General features: G+C 47.0%; 1 protein-coding gene across 1 annotated transcript in view; it reads right to left on the bottom strand.

Moving 5' to 3' along the window:
• The window catches only part of PLXNA1 (plexin A1), a 376,265-nt gene extending 358,964 nt beyond the window's left edge, over positions 1 to 17,301 (bottom strand). The window contains 1 exon segment of the mRNA XM_075321522.1: positions 17,009 to 17,301. Coding sequence (XP_075177637.1) covers positions 17,009 to 17,062 — 54 coding nt within the window. The 5' untranslated portion in view covers positions 17,063 to 17,301.
• Positions 17,302 to 23,076: the final 5,775 nt, after the last annotated feature.

Raw genomic sequence — 23,076 nt, 5'->3', positions numbered from 1 at the left:
TGCCTTCAGAACGCTGCAGAAAATTCTGCAGTGACTGTACGCAACGTGCGCACATAGCCTAATTCTGGGTTATTTTTTTTTCTTTAAATCTGGTTGCACCTGCCGAACCCGGATATCTGCAGGTTCGCCCATCACTAATCATGAGTCAAGTTTACACTAAAGATATTTTTGGTGATAGTAGCTATAAAACATTCCTTTAACTTTACAGAGGGGAAAACGTTTTTTTAGAAATAAAAATGCATCTCTGACTATTATCCGTCCCTTCAGGGAGACGAGGCGCTGCTATGAAATATAAATACCACTGAAAAATACAGCAGTAACCAATGGCAACCAATCAGAATGCTTCTCCCATTTCCTGATCAGGGATGGAAACACGTAATCATGCTCCTGATTGGCCGTTATCAGACACATCCTGAACCAAATATTCTTCATAGTATTTCTTAAAGGGATGTCACCATAAATGCATCAAGCACATTTGTATTCAGTGCTCTCAAAAATGGAATGATGCTGGAAGCGACCACACGTGGGCTGAAGGAGGGGTGGTGTTCTTAAAACAGGGGATCGCCAGTGTAATTTATGTACCAGCCGCCCCTCCTTTGGATTTTGTGCAGTTTGAATTTCGTCCCTAGGTGGATGGACAGATTGAAAACCCTTCAGTCCGTGTGACATGATTCATGGTTGTCTGATCCTCAATGCAGCCTCTGTTCACACACAAAGTCCAGCTAGGTGGCTAATTTATACCGCACTACCGAGCACTTGACAACCTTTATTCTTATGGAAATTGCCACGGCCATCCTGCTGTACAACATCGACATATCGGCGGCCCCATGCATCTTCATTAACGTGGCAGGGAGTGCATAAAATTCTTTTTATAGATATAAAAAAAATATATATATATTTTATTTTATATATAAAAAAATATTGTATATATATATTTATATATAAAAAAATATATATATTTTTATTTTTTTTATATTTTTCTTTATATTTATTTTATATATATATATTTTTTTTATTTTAATATTTTATATTTTATTTTGTATATTATATTTTATATATTTTTAGATAATATAAATTATATATATATATATATATATATATATGTATAATTTATAAAAAAAATGTGTATATATAAAATTATAAATATATATATAAAATTATAAATATTATATATATATCTATATATAAAATTATAAATATATATATATATATATATTAAATATATATAAATATATATAATTATATATATATATATATAAATAAAAATTATAAATAAATTATATATATAAAATTATAAATAAATTATATATATATATATATATATATATTATATATAATATATTATATATATATATATATATATATAAAAAATGATATATTATATATAAAATTTTATATTTTTTAGCTTTTAGGCCAAATCTTTTTTTTCCTCTATTAAATAAAACTTGCAGGAATTAAAAATGTTGAATGCTAATGTTTTGTGCTTTTTTTTTATACATTTTTTAATCGATATTTTCTGAGTTAATGTCTTTGTTTTTTTCATACTACATAATAGTTGGGTGGGAAGACTCATTAAACTCCACTAAACATAGTTTAATAAGACCTCAGGCCACATGATAGCCCCTTATTTAGCAGCAGGGGGTCCGCTTGCTTCAAAGACAAAGGAATAGAGTAGGGGGCTACAGGGGCTTCTACATCACAGGTCAATAACCTGGAGGTTGCAGCCCTCTCTGTTCATGCAAACAAAAAAAGTTGTGTCCTCCAGGTCACACATGGGATCGGTTTCACAGACAGTCACATGGCTTCTCCTGCCGACCTTTAACCCCGTCCCTCACTTGGGAAGCGAAGCTATTTAATTGCCAAGTTTCCCACCATCTCCCAGTGAAGAGGGAACAAAAGACGCCAGAACAGCACATTCCAAGTCACAGAGCACTTCCATAGGGGCAGAAGGCTCAAAACATTGCTGACCAGCATCAGACCTGCAGCCATCTGATAATGCTCAGCACAGACCAGGACTTTATACATTTGAGACGGAAAATAGCACAGGTACTTGCAAATTTGCAACTGATGCATAACTTTCAGGGTGGGCATATGATAATCAGGCACACAGACAGACCCACCCATGCATGCACGCCCGCCAGCAGACAGAACCATGCACGCACGCCTGCTGGTACAGACACAGGCCCATACACACTCCTGCCAGCACAGAGACAGATCCATCCATGCACGCCCGCCGACACAGACCCAGATCCATGCACGCACGCCGACACAGACCCAGATCCATGCACGCACGCCGACACAGACCCAGATCCATGCACGCACGCCGACACAGACCCAGATCCATGCACGCCCGCCGACACAGACCCAGATCCATGCACGCCCGCCGACACAGACCCAGATCCATGCACGCCCGACGACAGACCCAGATCCATGCATGCACGCCCGCCAACATAAACCCAGATCCATGCACGCACACACGCCGACACAGACCCAGATCCATGCACGCACGCCGACACAGACCCAGATCCAGGCATGCACGCCAACAGAGACCCAGATCCATGCACGCACGCCGACACAGACCCAGATCCATGCACGCACGCCGACACAGACACAGATCCAGATCCATGCACGCCCGCCAAGAGACCCAGATCCATGCACGCACGCTGGCACAGACCCATGCACAAACGCCTGCAAGCGCAGACACAGACCCACGCACAAACACTTGCCGGCACAGGCTCATGCACAAACGCGTGTCAGCACAGGCACAGACTCATGCACACACGCGTGCTGGCAGACAGACTCATGCACACCTGCTCACCAGCACAGAATCAGATCCATGCACACGCCCACCAGCATGCTAGCAGAGAGATACAGACCAATGCCAGCCAGCACAAAGATAGACGCATGCACACATGCCCGCCAGCACAGACCTATGCACGCCAGCACAGACCTATGCACGCCAGCACAGACCTATGCACGCCAGCACAGACCTATGCACGCCAGCAGGCAGATAGGCCCACACACATCCTCACACACACCCACGCACGCCCATCAGCACAGACAGACCCATGCCTGCCAGCACACCCATGAATTCACACCTGCCAGAACTCTCACGCACGCCCATCAGCACACCCACGCACCAGCACGCCCACCCGCCAGCACTTCCACGTCCGCTCGCCAGCATGCACACCAGCAGACTGACAGATCCAAGCATGCGCATCGAAAAGTAGACAAATACACAGACCCATGCAAGCACAACTGAGCTACAGCCATCCAGAAATTCCAGCATGGTCTGTAGAAATACGGCACCTTTTTCTCCTGTCTGTAAAAAAAAAAAAAAGTTTGAGGTGTCTGATTTTTTTTTAAAACGAAAAAACTAATTCAGATTCTTATGACTGTAATAATTAACATTTTAAAGTTTATAGTGACTGCAGATGATGTCTTCATAGAAGAACTATGGGCTGCAGACATGGATCGCTGATTATAATGATTTATTATGGTTTTCCATTGTCTGTAAAAAAAATAGTGTGCCTGTGATTTTTATAAGCTGTCCAGAAAAAAAATAAAAAACAAGTGGGTAGCCTGATGCGCGCCAGACAGACACAGGCCCGTGCGCGCGCGCCAGACAGACACAGGCCCGTGCGCGCGCGCCAGACAGACACAGGCTTGTGCGCGTGCGCCAGACAGACACAGGCCCGTGCGCGCGCGCCAGACAGACACAGGCCCGTGCGCCAGACAGACACAGGCCCGTGCGTGCGCGCCAGACAGACACAGGCCCGTGCGCGCGCGCCAGACAGACACAGGCCCGTGCGCCAGACAGACACAGGCCCGTGTGCGCGCGCCAGACAGACACAGGCCCGTGCGCGCGCCAGACAGACACAGGCCCGTGCGCGCGCGCCAGACAGACACAGGCCCGTGCGCGCGCGCCAGACAGACACAGGCCCGTGCGCGCGCACCACACAGACACAGGCCCGTGCGCGCGCACCAGACAGACACAGGCCCGTGCGCGCGCACCAGACAGACACAGGCCCGTGCGCGCGCACCAGACAGACACAGGCCCGTGCGCGCGCACCAGACAGACACAGGCCCGTGCGCGCGCACCAGACAGACACAGGCCCGTGCGCGCGCAACAGACAGTCTAAGACCCATGCACGTATACCAGACACAAACCCATACACACACGTCCGCCAGCAGACAGCTTGCATGCAAACAGAAAGGGATCACAATACATGCCAAAAAAAGACTGAAATTGGGAGCATACATGCACACAATGCCATGCACGCACACAGACAGACTTGCACATAGGCACACACAAAGACAGCCCAAACGATACATATGTACACGGATGCAGATGAAAGCAGACCAGCATATAAACATGCACATATCTACAGACACACAAAGCAAGTTATATACATATAAAATAAAAGAAAGAAAATCTAAGATGAAGTCCAAGCATTTCATGTATATGAGGATAATGCAGTAACCGCATCTCCTGGAGATAATACATACACAATCTACAGCTGCGGCACAGACTCCGTATAATGGCTAAAAACAATTTAAGTCTATAGATGGCGGAGATGTTAAGCAGCCTCTCACCCCGGACCCGGCAGAGCGATGATGTGTGTATCATATTAACTATTCATAACTGTATTCAATAAGATTTCCCCTGCAGGCCCAAACACAGAGAAGCCACTTGCTGGAACAGGGCTTAATGTGATTGGTAAGGGACCTCCTCTCCTCCCAGGCCGGGGAATAAATACGGTTAATATTACAGCGCAAGTATCTCTGCAGAGCGCACGTCCCACTGAGGATAGAGCGGAGAGTTATATGGATTCCACCTTCTCATCGTAGAGGACTATGGCCGCTGCAGGCAATCCATACAAAGGAGACGTCACCGCCAAAATGTCACTTCCACCATTAATGGGAGCAAACATTCAGTTATAAAGCAGAGCGGAGTAAAGCAGCACTGCACAAAAGAATGAAAAGCAAGACAGAAAAATACAAATAAATTCCCCTTTAATTTTTTGTATTTTCATCCAGAATGGCTGTGGTTAGGTATTGACATACCTGATGATTAGGTCTAAGGAGAATCCAACATAATATAACATAAAAGCTATGTCAGAGATTTTATCCATAGCAAACACATAAAGCTTCCTCCATAGACACGAATAGAATAGCGCCACCTAGTGGACAAAACACAATGAACTATAATGGGATTCTCCAAATGTTTCCCTGATATTAACACTAGAAGTCCCAGAGACGGGTCATTTAACATTTCTACCTTTGGAACCCAGAGAGCTCGAAATCTCTGGGACTTCTAGTGTTAAACAACTACATACATGGGATTACTATCCAACCCAACTTACAAAATGTCACTGCACCATCTATTAGTAATAAACAATTCAATCATTATGTATTAGACATGGTGGCGGAGTGAGGCAACAAATAAAAGGTTCATCAACCAATAATGAGGACAAGCAAACATAAGAGATAAGATAATATACCTACAAAAAAAAAGAGCTTCCTACATTATAAACAGTACAGACCAAAAGTTTAGACACACCTCCTCAAAGAGTTTTCTTTATTTTCATGACTCTGAAAATTGTAGATTCACATTGAAGACATCAAAACTATGAATTAACAAATGTGGAATGAAATACTTAATAAAAAAAAAGTGTTAAACAACTGAAAATATGTCTTTATATTCTAGGTTCTTCAAAGTAGCCACCTTTTGCTTTGATTACCGCTTTCAAGAGGTAGTCACCGGAAATTGTCTTCCAACAGTCTTGAAGTTCCCAGAGTTGCTTAGCACTTGTTGGCCCTTTTGCCTTCACTCTGCGGTCCAGCTCACCCCAAACCATCTCGATTGGGTTCAGGTCTAGTGACTGTGGAGGCCAGGTCATCTGGCGTAGCACCCCATCACTCTCCTTCTTAGTCAGATAGCCCTTACACAGTCTGGAGGGGTGTTTGGGGTCATTTTCCTGTTGAAAAATAAATGATGATCCAACTAAACGCAAACCGGATGGAATAGCATGCCGCTGCAAGATGCTGTGGTAGCCATGCTGGTTCAGTATGCCTTCAATTTTGAATAAATCCCCAACAGTGTCACCAGCAAAGCACCCCCACACCATCACACCCCTCCTCCATGCTTCACGGTGGGAACCAGGCATGTAGAGTCCATCCGTTCACCTTCTGCGTCGCACAAAGACACGGTGGTTGGATCCAAAGATCTCAAATTTGGACTCATCAGACCAAAGCACAGATTTCCACTGGTCTAATGTCCATTCCTTGTGTTCTTTATTTTACCTATTTTACCATGAAGGTCTGCTGCACAAAGTCTCCTCTTAACAGTTGTTCTAGAGATATGTCTGCTGCTAGAACTCTGTATGGCAGTGACCTGGTCTCTAATCTGAGCTGCTGTTAACCTGCGATTTCTGAGGCTGGTGACTTGGATAAACTTATCCTCCGCAGCAGAGATGACTCTTGGTCTTCCTTTCCTGGGGCGGTCCTCATGTGAGCCAGTTTCTTTGTAGCATTTGATGGTTTTTGACACTGCACTTGGGGACACTTTCAAAGTTTTCCCAATTTTTTCGGACTGACTGACTGACCTTCATTTCTTTAAGTAATGATGACTACTCATTTTTCTTTACTTAGAATTTGTATTATGGCAAGAAAAAAAAAACAGCTAACAGTATATTCAGTAGGACAATCAGCTGTGTATCCACCAGACTTCTGCACAACTGATGATCCCAACCCCATTTATAAGGAAAGAAATCCCACTTATTAAACCTGACAGGGCACACCTGTGAAGTGAAAACCATTTCCGGTGACCACCTCTTGAAGCTCATCAAGAGAATGCCAAGAGTGTGCAAAGCAGTAATCAAAGCAAAAGGTGGCTGCTAATGATTCATTCTATTTCCTGTATTATTTCCCCTTTAAAATTTAATAAAAATTTCTGGAACACAAAGCAAAAGGTGGCTACTGTGAAGAACCTAGAATATAAGACATATTTTCAGTTTCAAACTTTTTTCACACGTGTTAATTCATAGTTTTGATGCCTTCAATGTGAACCTACAATTTTCAGAGTCATGAAAATACAGAAAACTCTTTGAACGAGAAGGTGTGTCCAAACGTTTGGTCTGTACTGAGATTATTATATATATATATATATATATATATATATATATATATTGTGTGTGTGCGTGTATGTAATTATATATATATATATATATATATATAAATTACATACACACACACACAATATAAATTTATTATATATATATATATATATATATATATATATATATATATATATATATATATATATATATATATATATATATATATATATATATATGTATAAATTGTTATTAAATAAATCAGCGCCACCTAGTGGTCATGCAACATGAAAAATGGAAACATCAGGTATTGAAAATATTGCAGCCAAGACCAGTATTGGTGCAACCATAAACACATGAGATCAGGTCAAATCAGCCAAGTACCATTTTGATTATAGCCCTAATGAAAAAAGTCATGACCCCCGCACCCTGCACCTTCAGGAGTTCCTGACCTGTCAATCAACAATATAAATAGCCAATGGCCGCAGGACAGGCCTTGGGCCTGACAACATTCTTTATTTTCCCCTAAAAGTCAAATTAGCATCTCTGACCTGATGAGAGATTAGTGAGAAAGTGTATCAAGAAGTTGGTTGCCAAGGAAACACAAAGTTTTAAACAATGGAATGCATCATTGGATTTAACCAAATGTAAGCCAGATTGCATTGTTTCTGTAGAAGTCAGTAGGGGCCAATTAGTAAGTTCTCTGGTGTTTCAGGGGGGCACGTGATGGATGTTATGGGGGGGGGTGTAGAGAAAAGGCCAATTATTAAAATCAGAGATGATGGGAGCAGTAGTCTTGTAACAGGAGACTAGTGTATTAAACGGACAAGCAGTTTATCAGTGAGGGATAGAAATCTATTTAAGATTCTGGCGGATTGTTAATAAGGGAATTTTACAGGAAATAATATTAGGAATTTCTTTCGAAAACTGCTCCTGTGACTACAGCAGAAAACCACCCTTTGTGGAGACGCGGCCCACTGTGCGGCACGGCTGAATGCTTCCATGTTGTCATACATTAGTCCAAACCAGCTCCAAAAGCAATACACTTCTCGGCAGGCCCGCTGTCCATCACCGCAGAGCGCCACTTGTCACTCGTGGCCGGGCACACAGATCTGCACCGAGCCCGTCCCTGGTCACTCAGCTCTCAGCACCAGTCCCAGGAATTTATCTCTCAGCACCGCAGGGAACAAAACTGCTTTATTCAAAATCTACCCAAACAAGTCTATCCAGGTCACGGGGCTGGGGGGCAAAACCAGGACCCCTCACCACTCAACATTCCTATGACAAGACACATGATCATGCAAATTTCCCACTAGTGGGTGCAAAGATATTAGCCAAAAATACTTTTAAAAATTAGGAAATGGATCTATACGAGACCTTTAAACTATGCAGCTCCAGTTGTTACAAAACTACAGCTCCATGCACGCTTTAAGTGCAACCCTAATACAAAGCTACAGCTCCATGCACGCTTTAAGTGCAACCCTAATACAAAACTACAGCTCCATGCACGCTTTAAGTGCAACCCTAAGGCTATGTGCCCACGCTGCGGATTTTGCCGCAGATTTGCCGCGGATTTACCGTGGATTTTCTGAAAATCTGCAGCAGCGGCACTTCCCAGCCATTTCTATGGCATTTTAGAAATGCTGTGTCCATGCTGCGGATTTTTCCGCTGCGGATTTGCCGCGGATTTTGATCCGGAAAAATCTGCAGCATGTCAATTGTTTGTTGCAGATTTGGTGCGGATTTTGGGTATAGAATGGGGGAAAAAAAAAAAAATCCGCATTAAAATCCGCGGCAAATCCACGGTAAATCCGCGGGTGCGGATTTGCCGCGAAAGTCGCGGATTTTCATGCAGAAAAATCCGCAGGTACATTCTACCGTGGACACATAGCCTAAAGGCCCAGTCACACACAACGACTTACCAGCGATCCCGAAAACGATGCGACCTGTAGGGATCGCAGGTAAGTCGCTGGTAGGTCGCAGGTGAGATGTCACACAGTCAGATCTTACCAGCGATGCAGGAACAATACAGGTCGCAGTAGCGACCTGTATAACGATCTCAGCAGTCACTGTGACCCAGTCACACAGTGTCAAACACAGCGATGTGTCCTGCCCAGCAGGACATCGCCTTTGAAGAAAATGGCCTGGACCATTCTGCAACGACCAGAGATCTCACAGCAGGGGCCTGATCGCTGGTAGAGGTCACACATAAGATTGCTAACGGGATCGCTACTGCGTCACGGAAACCGTGACTTAGCTGCGATCTCGTTATGTGTGACGGTACCTTAATACAAAGCTACAGCTCCTTGCATGCTTTCAGTGCAACCCTAATACAAAGCTAGAGCTCCTTGCATGCTTTCAGTGCAACCCTAATACAAAGCTACAGCTCCTTGCATGCTTTCAGTGCAACCCTAATACAAAGCTACAGCTCCTTGCATGCTTTCAGTGCAACCCTAATACAAAGCTACAGCTCCTTGCATGCTTTAAGAACATCCCTAATACAAAACTACAGCTCGTTGCATGCTTTAAGTGCAATCCTAATACAAAATTACAACTCATTGCGTGCTTTAAGTACAACCCTAATAAAGCATGCAGAGAGCTGTAGTTTTGCATTAGGGATGTACTTAAAGCATGCAGAGAGCTGTAGTTTTGTAAGTACATCCCTAATACAAAGCTACAGCTCCTTGCATGCTTTAAGTGCAGACCTAATACAAAGCTACAGTACCAGGACCATAAGATCTACAGATGACATATCCTACCCCTACACCCTCGGTCAGGGGATGCTAGGAGCTTAGTTTTGCAGCAGCTCAAAGAGTCCTATTAGGGGTGCAACAAGTAATTTCAAAGCCAGATATACTAAAAACTATATAGATTTACACCTGTATATACAGATCTCTCTGCAAATGGCACCTACATATACCATGCAGGTGTACAACCTAAAAAAAAAACGGACAGAGAAAAAGCATCCGACTAACCAGATTGGCACTGTTACTTACAGGGTTACCAAAACCGAAATAATCAATTGCCATACTTACTGCTGGGTTTCTTGGACAGGAAGCATAAGACAACAAGCATTAAGCCTCTAGTGCCCAGAGGGAGGCAACTGAGAGTTGTCAGTGAGCAGGGTATGAGCTATGACCTCAGGAGTGCCAGACAACAAGCATTAACCCTCTAGTGCCCAGGGGGAGGCATCTGAGCATTGTCATTGAGCAGGGCATGAGCCATGACCTTACAGTGCCCCGCTGGCATGGACGGTGACCTTAACAAGCAGGTCAAGTAACCAATGCCCAGTTTATGGGTTTGCACCCAAGCCCGCCATGTTTTTGCAAGGACCTGGTTCTAGTACGTTCCACACCTAGGCTCAATACCACCTAGTCAGGTAGCCATACCAAGTATCCGGAGCACAAGCAGCATGCCCACAGACATGACAGCCATAGAAATGAACTAATAATGTGACTACCCCTTTAACAAGTTAATAGGTTATATCTCTTTAAATAATATTTGGTAAAAGAGGCCAGAGATCCCCTCTAAATCCGCTCCTCCCCCCACCTCCAAACGCACAGGTTAAAGGGCAGCGGGGTCGGAAGCCCCAGCAGCTGCAACAGTTTAAAGTAGGAGGTTGTGGAACCATTTGCTGGGGACATGTGGAAATATCAGCACTGGGGGGGATTCATGAGGAGGGGGAAGGGGCCGCTCTGCAACTTTCCATATGAACTGCACTTTAGATGAAGCGATCATCTCCTGGCCTCGCTGCAATGTGACGCTATATACTCCACAGCGCGGGAGACGCTATATACTGTATTCCACAGCGCGGGAGACGCTATATACTGTATTCCACAGCGCGGGAGACGCTATATACTGTATTCCACAGCGCGGGAGGCGCTATATACCCCACAGCGCGGGAGGCGCTATATACCCCACAGAGCGGGAGGCGCTATATACCCCACAGCGCGGAAGGCGCTATATACCCCACAGAGCGGGAGGCGCTATATACCCCACAGCGCGGAAGGCGCTATATACCCCACAGAGCGGAAGGCGCTATATACCCCACAGAGCGGGAGGCGCTATATACCCCACGGTGCGGGAGGCGCTATATACTCCACGGCGCGGGAGGCGCTATATACTCCACGGCGCGGGAGACGCTATATACTCCACGGCGCGGGAGGCGCTATATACTCCACGGCGCGGGAGGCGCTATATACTCCACGGCGCGGGAGGCGCTATATACCCCACAGCGCGGGAGGCGCTATATACCCCACAGCGCGGAAGGCGCTATATACCCCACAGTGCGGGAGACGCTATATACTCCACGGCGCGGGAGGCGCTATATACTCCACAGCGCGGGAGGCGCTATATACTCCACAGCGCGGGAGACGCTATATACTGTATTCCACAGCGCAGGAGGCGCTATATACTCCACAGCGCGGGAGACGCCATATACCCCACAGCGCGGGAGACGCCATATACCCCACAGCGCGGGAGACGCCATATACCCCACAGCGCGGGAGACGCCATATACCCCACAGCGCGGGAGACGCCATATACCCCACAGCGCGGGAGACGCCATATACCCCACAGCGCGGGAGACGCCATATACCCCACAGCGCGGGAGACGCCATATACCCCACAGCGCGGGAGACGCCATATACCCCACAGCGCGGGAGACGCCATATACCCCACAGCGCGGGAGACGCCATATACCCCACAGCGCGGGAGACGCCATATACCCCACAGCGCGGGAGACGCCATATACCCCACAGCGCGGGAGACGCCATATACCCCACAGCGCGGGAGACGCCATATACCCCACAGCGCGGGAGACGCCATATACCCCACAGCGCGGGAGACGCCATATACCCCACAGCGCGGGAGACGCCATATACCCCACAGCGCGGGAGACGCCATATACCCCACAGCGCGGGAGACGCCATATACCCCACAGCGCGGGAGACGCCATATACCCCACAGCGCGGGAGACGCCATATACCCCACAGCGCGGGAGACGCCATATACCCCACAGCGCGGGAGACGCCATATACCCCACAGCGCGGGAGACGCCATATACCCCACAGCGCGGGAGACGCCATATACCCCACAGCGCGGGAGACGCCATATACCCCACAGCGCGGGAGACGCCATATACCCCACAGCGCGGGAGACGCCATATACCCCACAGCGCGGGAGACGCCATATACCCCACAGCGCGGGAGACGCCATATACCCCACAGCGCGGGAGACGCCATATACCCCACAGCGCGGGAGACGCCATATACCCCACAGCGCGGGAGACGCCATATACCCCACAGCGCGGGAGACGCCATATACCCCACAGCGCGGGAGACGCCATATACCCCACAGCGCGGGAGACGCCATATACCCCACAGCGCGGGAGACGCCATATACCCCACAGCGCGGGAGACGCCATATACCCCACAGCGCGGGAGACGCCATATACCCCACAGCGCGGGAGACGCCATATACCCCACAGCGCGGGAGACGCCATATACCCCACAGCGCGGGAGACGCCATATACCCCACAGCGCGGGAGACGCCATATACCCCACAGCGCGGGAGACGCCATATACCCCACAGCGCGGGAGACGCCATATACCCCACAGCGCGGGAGACGCCATATACCCCACAGCGCGGGAGACGCCATATACCCCACAGCGCGGGAGACGCCATATACCCCACAGCGCGGGAGACGCCATATACCCCACAGCGCGGGAGACGCCATATACCCCACAGCGCGGGAGACGCCATATACCCCACAGCGCGGGAGACGCCATATACCCCACAGCGCGGGAGACGCCATATACCCCACAGCGCGGGAGACGCCATATACCCCACAGCGCGGGAGACGCCATATACCCCACAGCGCGGGAGACGCCATATACCCCACAGCGCGGGAGACGCCATATACCCCACAGCGCGGGAGACGCCATATACCCCACAGCGCGGGAGACGCCATATACCCCACAGCGCGGGAGACGCCATATACCCCACAGCGCGGGAGACGCCATATACCCCACAGCGCGGGAGACGCCATATACCCCACGGCGCGGGAGACGCCATATACCCCACGGCGCGGGAGACGCCATATACTCCACGGCGCGGGAGACGCTATATACTCCACGGCGCGGGAGACGCTATATACTCCACGGCGCGGGAGACGCTATATACTCCACGGCGCGGGAGACGCTATATACTCCACGGCGCGGGAGACGCTATATACTCCACGGCGCAGGAGACGCTATATACTCCACGGCGCAGGAGACGCTATATACTCCACGGCGCAGGAGACGCTATACACTCCACGGCGCAGGAGACGCTATACACTACACGGCGCAGGAGACGCTATATACTCCACGGCGCAGGAGACGCTATATACCCCACGGCGCAGGAGACGCTATATACCCCACGGCGCAGGAGACGCTATATACCCCACGGCGCAGGAGACGCTATATACCCCACGGCGCAGGAGACGCTATATACCCCACGGCGCAGGAGACGCTATATACTCCACGGCGCAGGAGACGCTATATACCCCACGGCGCAGGAGACGCTATATACTCCACAGCGCAGGAGACGCTATATACTCCACAGCGCAGGAGATAATGGAACAGATTGCATTATACGGGGAGAGGGGGCGGCTACAGTCCTGTATATTACAAGTGACTGAACAGGTCACAATCTCCCTATACACAGTACACACAGGCATCTGCTCTGCAGCCGCGGCGTCCAGATTATTACCCCCAAGGAGTCCGGGAAGGAGTCTGGAGCCGTCTCATGACTATATAACACAATGAATGTTTGTTCTGGAAAACAAGGGCAAAATATATTTCCTAAATCTTGGCAATGAGCAGGACTGCATTGTGATAGCGTTACTAGAACATACTCCGCAGGGTCATAAAACCGGGAGAAGGCGAGACGCCCCAACCAGCGACGGCGAGAATACGCAGAGATGCTCCGGAAAATACTACAAATTATATATCATACACCCACCAGACATGTACACGTACGCCGCAAATATACACCCACCAGACATGTACACGTACGCCGCAAATATACACCCACCAGACACGTACGCCGCAAATATACACCCACCAGACATGTACACGTACGCCGCAAATATACCCCCACCAGACATGTACACGTACGCCGCAAATATACACCCACCAGACATGTACACGTACGCCGCAAATATACACCCACCAGACACGTACGCCGCAAATATACACCCACCAGACATGTACACGTACGCCGCAAATATACCCCCACCAGACATGTACACGTACGCCGCAAATATACCCCCACCAGACATGTACACGTACGCCGCAAATATACACCCACCAGACATGTACACGTACGCCGCAAATATACACCCACCAGACACGTACGCCGCAAATATACACCCACCAGACATGTACACGTACGCCGCAAATATACCCCCACCAGACATGTACACGTACGCCGCAAATATACACCCACCAGACAGGTACACATACGCCGCAAATATACACCCACCAGACATGTACACGTACGCCGCAAATATACACCCACCAGACAGGTACACGTACGCCGCAAATATACCCCCACCAGACATGTACACGTACGCCGCAAATATACACCCACCAGACAGGTACACATACGCCGCAAATATACACCCACCAGACATGTACACGTACGCCGCAAATATACACCCACCAGACAGGTACACGTACGCCGCAAATATATACACCCACCAGACAGGTACACGTACGCCGCAAATATACCCCCACCAGATAGGTACACGTACGCCGCAAATATACCCCCACCAGACATGTACACGTACGCCGCAAATATACACCCACCAGACAGGTACACGTACGCCGCAAATATACACCCACCAGACATGTACGCCGCATATATACACCCACCAGACATGTACGCCGCATATATACACCCGCCAGACATGTACGCCGCATATATACACCCACCAGACAAGTACATGTACGCCGCAAATATACACCCACCAGACAAGTATATGTACGCCGCAAATATACACCCACCAGACAGGTACACGTACGCCGCAATATACACCCACCAGACATGTACATGTACACCGCAAATATATACCCACCAGACATGTACATGTACACCGCAAATATATACCCACCAGACAGGCACATCGCAAATATACACCCTGGATATATACTGCAAATACACACACCAGACATATACATGTATGTCTTATAGCCAGTGTGAACATGAGCTTACAAGCTGCATGTACACCAACTCATACTCCGGCTCACTTTTTTTTTTTTTTTTTTTAATACACATGTAAACCACAAACACACACACACACACACACACACACACACACACACACCACATACATGTACACCGCAAATACACACACACTAGACATGTATGCCGCAAAATACATACACTAGACATGTATACCACAAATGCTGCCATAATACTTCAGAGATACTCCTGCAAATAGTACAATTACATATATCATATACACACCGGACAGGTACATGTATACCGCAAACATACACTGAACAAGTACATATGTACTGCAAATATACACACCCAACAATAAACCAGAAATACACACACAAACACCAGACATACATGTGTAAATTTGCGGTATACATGTATATGCCTGGTATGTATATTTGTGATATACCTGTATATATCTGGTCTCTGGTATGTATATTTGTAATATACACCAGACATACATGTACACCACAAGTATACAAACCAGACATAAGTGTACACTGCAATCATACATACACATGAGAAAGATATTTATACGGTCCACATGTATATCATCTACATACATGAGGTGTGTGGTGTACATGTATATGACTAGGATTGCAAAGTGGGGTGTGTGTGTATATATATATATATATATATATATATATATATATATGACTAGGATTGCATAGTGTGGTGTGTGTGTGTGTGTGTGTATGTATATCACTGCAATCACAGTCATACACACCGCAAATATCACATATATATCAAATTCATGTATAAAGATGGGGTGTGTATATATTATATATGTACACACACACACACACACACACACACACACACACCACATATACATCTACACCTAGAGACACACACACACACGTGTTATATACACAAACATACGTTCAAACAAATGCTATCGGCACCTAATCATCTATGACCACTTCTATATACATTTATATGTATACATTTTTAAATATAATGTATCTCTTTGTATACATCTTCCTTACACAAACTGAGCAATATACACACACACATACATTTCCCATAAATCTTCACCCCCATCTATATACATTCCATTTTCCCCATACAGGAGATACTGACACCAGAATATGTAAGTGTAAAGCATCCATATGCCCCACAGTATATGTAGATATGTACAGTGTGTAAACATGTATATGAATATATTATACACTCATGCACGTATGTTTACACGCATTATTTGTATTTCTTCACACCATAGAAAAGCCTATATTTTTCAATGCAGTGTATACTTGCACCGTGCACCAATACTGGTGATCAGACATCGCCCCGCGCTGTATACGGGCACATGCACCAGTACAGGAACTTCTCCCCACAGACAGGCTATTGCAATTACCTTCCTCCCAGTACCAGGGACACAGACACCATCGCCTGACATGACTCCTCTCCACAGTCCCACCAGGGCCGTCTCTACAATATCAGGACAATGCATAGTGACAACGCCGCTGCGGACAGAAGGGGGTTAATGCCACCGTGCGCCAACAAATCCCACAGCCTCCGTCCCTGCCCTGGCAGCGGGTCCTCCCGTGCTGGGTGAGCTCTCCGGTAGGACGGGGGCACAGGCAGGATTCCCACCTTGGTGGATGGTGCCATCTACTTACAGGTGCAGAGCAGGCGGCAGTGACCTGGCACAGCTGGCAGCGAGCGTCCTCCATCCAGCAGATGATGAATATTCAGGGCGCTGCACATCGTTCTCCTCCACAGTGAAGCAGCTTCGCCTTCCGCAGATTTTTTTTTTTTTCTATTTTTCGCAGTCTCCAATCCAAATGCGAGCGCCAGGGCTGCGCTACCGGCTCCTACTGGTGCTCTGCATCCCCCGCTACACCTGCGCCCTCCATCCCATACAGCAGCCCCGTCCTCCTCTCCGGTGAAATACAGGCTACTGATCTCCGCAGAGGGGAAGAAAAGGAAAAAAAAAAAAAAAAAAAAAGATTTCCGCCCAATTGTACCCTCAGATACTTAACCCCTCGACTGCCACGCTGCAATGCACCGCAGGCCCCTCCAATTGGTTACTAAGGTGTTAACAATACCCCAAGGAAGCAGCAGCAGAGGAGAGGGGGGGGGGATTAAATCATCTATTCATGGCATTACCCATTATGTCAGTAGCGCCAACCTATGCCACAGCTCTGTACACACATTAGTAAAATCCCCAAGTCATGGATGATGGGACAAGTGTGATTAATTGCTTCCCTGCTGCATAGGAGGATGGGGGAGGCCGAGCTCCCAAACTAAGAGGAAGGCTCTGCAGTGACTCCAAACATCCCAAATCATGATCTTATAGGAATGCAATGGAGATGAGGGAGACGAGGGGGAAACGAGGGGGAGACGAGGGGGAGACGAGGGGGAGACGAGGGGGAGACGAGGGGGAGACGAGGGGGAGACGAGGGGGAGACGAGGGGGAGACGAGGGGGAGACGAGGGGGAGACGAGGGGGAGACGAGGGGGAGACGAGGGGGAGACGAGGGGGAGACGAGGGGTCCGTCATATGCACTGGCTTAGTTACTTCAGGTTTCGGGCGAGGGAAGAGGAGGTAATAGGGGAGTGTAGACATTTTGGGGGCAGTTTATTTCAGCAAGGTACCAATGTACAGCAAATATCCACCCTGACATCAGGCTCCAGTTTCTAGGATTGCAGCCACTTTATAAACTGACATCTAATGCAGAAACCCATCAGCAACACGACCACATCCAGACACAGCGATGCAGCCGATCCCTGCCCACTATCTGCAGCATGGCGAGGGGCAGCGCATATGGACGGGCAGGCAGACACTACACATGCGAGCACTGCAATCCATACAGTCTGCCAGCAATGTGCATCAAGCAGGACCTGGAAATCATGGGGGGCACTGATTCCCCGTCCAGGGCAGGGGCCCCCCACTGATTCCCCGTCCAGGGCAGGGGCCCCCCACTGATTCCCCGTCCAGGGCAGGGGCCCCCCACTGATTCCCCGTCCAGGGCAGGGGCCCCCCACTGATTCCCCGTCCAGGGCAGGGGCCCCCCACTGATTCCCCGTCCAGGGCAGGGGCCCCCCACTGATTCCCCGTCCAGGGCAGGGGCCCCCCACTGATTCCCCGTCCAGGGCAGGGGCCCCCCACTGATTCCCTATCCAGGGCAGGGGCCCCCACTGATTCCCTATCCAGGGCAGGGGCCCCCAATGATTCCCTATCCAGTGCAGGGGCCCCCACTGATTCCCTATCCAGTGCAGGGGCCCCCAGTGACTCCCTATCCAGGGCAGGGGCCCCCACTGATTCCCTATCCAGTGCAGGGGCCCCCAGTGACTCCCTATCCAGTGCAGAGGCCCCCAGTGACTCCCTATCCAGTGCAGGGGCCCCCACTGATTCCCTATCCAGGGCAGGGGCCCCCACTGATTCCCTATCCAGTGCAGGGGCCCCCAGTGACTCCCTATCCAGTGCAGAGGCCCCCAGTGACTCCCTATCCAGTGCAGGGGCCCCCCACTGATTCCCTATCCAGGGCAGGGGCCCCCCACTGATTCCCTATCCAGGGCAGGGGCCCCCCACTGATTCCCTATCCAGGGCAGGGGCCCCCACTGATTCCCTATCCAGGGCAGGGGCCCCCACTGATTCCCTATCCAGGGCAGGGGCCCCCACTGATTCCCTATCCAGGGCAGGGGCCCCCAATGATTCCCTATCCAGTGCAGGGGCCCCCACTGATTCCCTATCCAGTGCAGGGGCCCCCAGTGACTCCCTATCCAGGGCAGGGGCCCCCACTGATTCCCTATCCAGTGCAGGGGCCCCCAGTGACTCCCTATCCAGTGCAGAGGCCCCCAGTGACTCCCTATCCAGTGCAGGGGCCCCCACTGATTCCCTATCCAGTGCAGGGGCCCCCAGTGACTCCCTATCCAGTGCAGGGGCCCCCAGTGATTCCCTATCCAGTGCAGGGGCCCCCAGTGACTCCCTATCCAGTGCAGGGGCCCCCAGTGACTCCCTATCCAGTGCAGGGGCCCCCACTGATTCCCTATCCAGTGCAGGGGCCCCCAGTGACTCCCTATCCAGTGCAGAGGCCAGCATGGTGTTGTGCTTGGTACCCACACTACTACAGGGTGCACCAGGCAGCCCGATCCCCAGCTCCGATCCCCGATCTTCCTCGACAGCACGTTGCAGATCTCCAGCGCCTTCTCTCCCGTTTCCAGTGACCGGGGAAGAGCAGGAAAAGTTCCCCCGGCAGATCCCACGGTGCATGCGGGCTACTTACTGTGAGAGCGGGCGCCCGCTGCCATGTCCGGAGTCCCGGCGCCGTGATACAATGTAGCAGCTCAGCATGAATGGGAAGGAATGCAGCGCAGCTTCCACTGGAGGAACTCCAGCCTCGATCTCACTTCCCAGGGCGCTGCCATACCACAGCTCACCGCCAGAGGGCGCGCAAGCCAGCCTGGGAGGGGACACATGCAGGGGGAGGAGCCTAATCACACTCACTATTAACCCTGGCTTGCCTGCAACGAGCGCTCACTGCAACACGATTATATCTACATATAACTGGAAAAGAGCATAATAATAATGATAATAATAATAATAATTATACAAAAAGAGAGGCAGAGAGGGTGTGTGTTTATGGTATGATAGATCTATAGCAGAATAAAGTATACAATTACCTGGACATCGAGATCCAGATCCTGCACCAACAACGAAGTGAACATCAACTTACTAATATAGATAGATAGAATTTTTTGTATATATATATATATATATATATATATATATATATATATATATAGAATTTTATTCATTTATACAGCACTATTAATTCCACAGCACTTTACATACATTGGCAACACTGTCCCCATTGGGGCTCACAATCTAGAGGCCCTATCTGTATGTCTTTCAAGTGTGGGAGGAAACCAGAGAACCCAGAGGAAACCCACGCAAACACGGGGAGAACATACAAACTCCTTGCAGATGGTGTCCTTGGTGGGATTTGAACCAAGGACCCCAGCGCTGCAAGACTGCAGTGCTAACCACTGAGCCACCACAAGACTGCAGCGCTAACCACTGAGCCACCTATACATTATATGCATTATAAAAATATTTCCCCCTGCAGAGAGATGCACATTGTAAAGTCTCCAAGAGGACTGGAGGAGGAGAAGTGACAACAATAATATAACTACTATAATGCTGCCCTCTATGTACAAGAATATAACTACTATAATGCTGCCCTCTATGTACAAGAATATAACTACTATAATGCTCCACTCTATGTACAAGAATATAACTACTATAATACTGCCCCTATGTACAAGAATATAACTACTATAATACTGCCCCTATGTACAAGAATATAACTACTATAATGCTGCCCTCTATGTACAAGAATATAACTACTATAATGCTGCATCTATGTACAAGAATATAACTACTATAATGCTGCCCTCTATGTACAAGAATATAACTACTATAATGCTCCACTCTATGTACAAGAATATAACTACTATAATACTGCCCCTATGTACAAGAATATAACTACTATAATACTGCCCCTATGTACAAGAATATAACTACTATAATGCTGCCCTCTATGTACAAGACTATAACTACTATAATACTGCCCCCTATGTACAAGAATATAACTACTATAATACTGCCTCCTATGTATAAGAATATAACTATTATAATACTGCCCTTATGTACAGGAATATAACTACTATAATAATGCCCCTATATACAAGAATATAACTAATATAATACTGCTCCCTATGTACAAGAATATAACTGCTATAATACTGCCCCTATGTACAAGAATATAACTACTATAATAGTGCCCCTATATACAAGAATATAACTACTATAATACTGCCCCTATGTACAAGAATATAACTACTATAATACTGCCCTCTATGTACAAGAATATAACTACTATAATACTGCTCCCTATGTACAAGAATATAACTACTATAATACTGCCCCCTATGTACAAGAATATAACTACTATAATACTGCCCCTATGTACAAGAATATAACTACTATAATACTGCCCCCTATGTACAAGAATATAACTACTATAATACTGCCCCTATGTACAAGAATATAACTACTATAATACTGCCCCTATATACAAGAATGTAACTACTATAATACTGCCCCCTATGTACAAGAATATAACTACTATAATACTGCCCCATGTACAAGAATTATAGCTACTAAAATACTGCCCCTATATACAAGAATATAACTACTATAATAGTGCCCCATGTACAAGAATATAGCTACTATAATACTGCCCCTATATACAAGAATATAACTACTATAATACTGCCCTCTATGTACAAGAATATAACTACTACAATGCTGCCCCTATGTACAAGAATATAACTACTATAATACTGCCCCCTATGTACAAGAATATAACTACTATAATACTGCCCCTATGTACAAGAATATAACTATTATAATACTGCCCCTATATACAAGAATATAACTACTATAATACTGCCCCCCTATGTACAAGAATATAACTACTATAATACTGCCCCATGTACAAGAATATAGCTACTATAATACTGCCCCTATATACAAGAATATAACTACTATAATACTGCCCCATGTACAAGAATATAGCTACTATAATACTGCACCTATATACAAGAATATAACTACTATAATACTGCCCCCTATGTACAAGAATATAACTACTATAATAATGCCCCCTATGTACAAGAATATAACTACTATAATACTGCCCCCTATATACAAGAATATAACTACTATAATACTGCCCCTATATACAAGAATATAACTACTATAATACTGCCCCTATGTACAAGAATATAACTACTATAATACTGCCCTCTATGTACAAGAATATAACTACTATAATACTGCTCCCTAAGTACAAGAATATAACTACTATAATACTGCCCCCTATGTACAAGAAAATAACTACTATAATACTGCCCCCTATGTACAAGAATATAACTACTATAATACTGCCCCCTATGTACAAGAAAATAACTACTATAATACTGCTCCTATGTACAAGAATATAACTACTATAATACTGCCCTTATGTACAGGAATATAACTAATATAATACTGCTCCCTATGTACAAGAATATGACTACTATAATACTGCCCTCTATGTAGAAGACTATAACTACTATAATACTGCCCCCTATGTACAAGAATATAACTACTATAATACTGCCCCCTATGTACAAGAATGTAACTAATATAATACTGCTCCTATGTATAAGAATATAACTACTATAATACTGCCCCCTATGTACAAGAATATAATTACTATAATACCACCACTATGAACAGTACAACTACTATAATACTGCCTACTATGTACAAAATATATCTACTATAATATTGTCTCTATGTGCAAGCATATAACTACTATAATACTGCTCCTATGTCAGTGGCATAGCTAGTGGTTCAGCTCAAGGGGGGGTGAAATATCTGAATGGGCCCCTAACCAGGTAACAACCATAGTATCACGCCTTAATAATGGGTATAGAACCTCAGCAGATGACCGCGCTGTTACTGAAAATAAATCTACACAAAGGCCAACACTGATATTACCGCCATACGGTGACCATATAGTGGTAGATATCAGTCCTGCAGTACATGAGATTATAGTATAGTTATAGGTGGTGACTTACAGCTAATGTTCTTTCTGATGAACTAATTCACTTTTCCCATCTTTTCTTTCTGG

The sequence above is a fragment of the Anomaloglossus baeobatrachus genome, chromosome 8 (genome assembly GCF_048569485.1).
Source record: "Anomaloglossus baeobatrachus isolate aAnoBae1 chromosome 8, aAnoBae1.hap1, whole genome shotgun sequence".
NCBI lineage: Eukaryota > Metazoa > Chordata > Amphibia > Anura > Aromobatidae > Anomaloglossus > Anomaloglossus baeobatrachus.
This window is presented reverse-complemented; position numbering and strand designations above follow the sequence as displayed.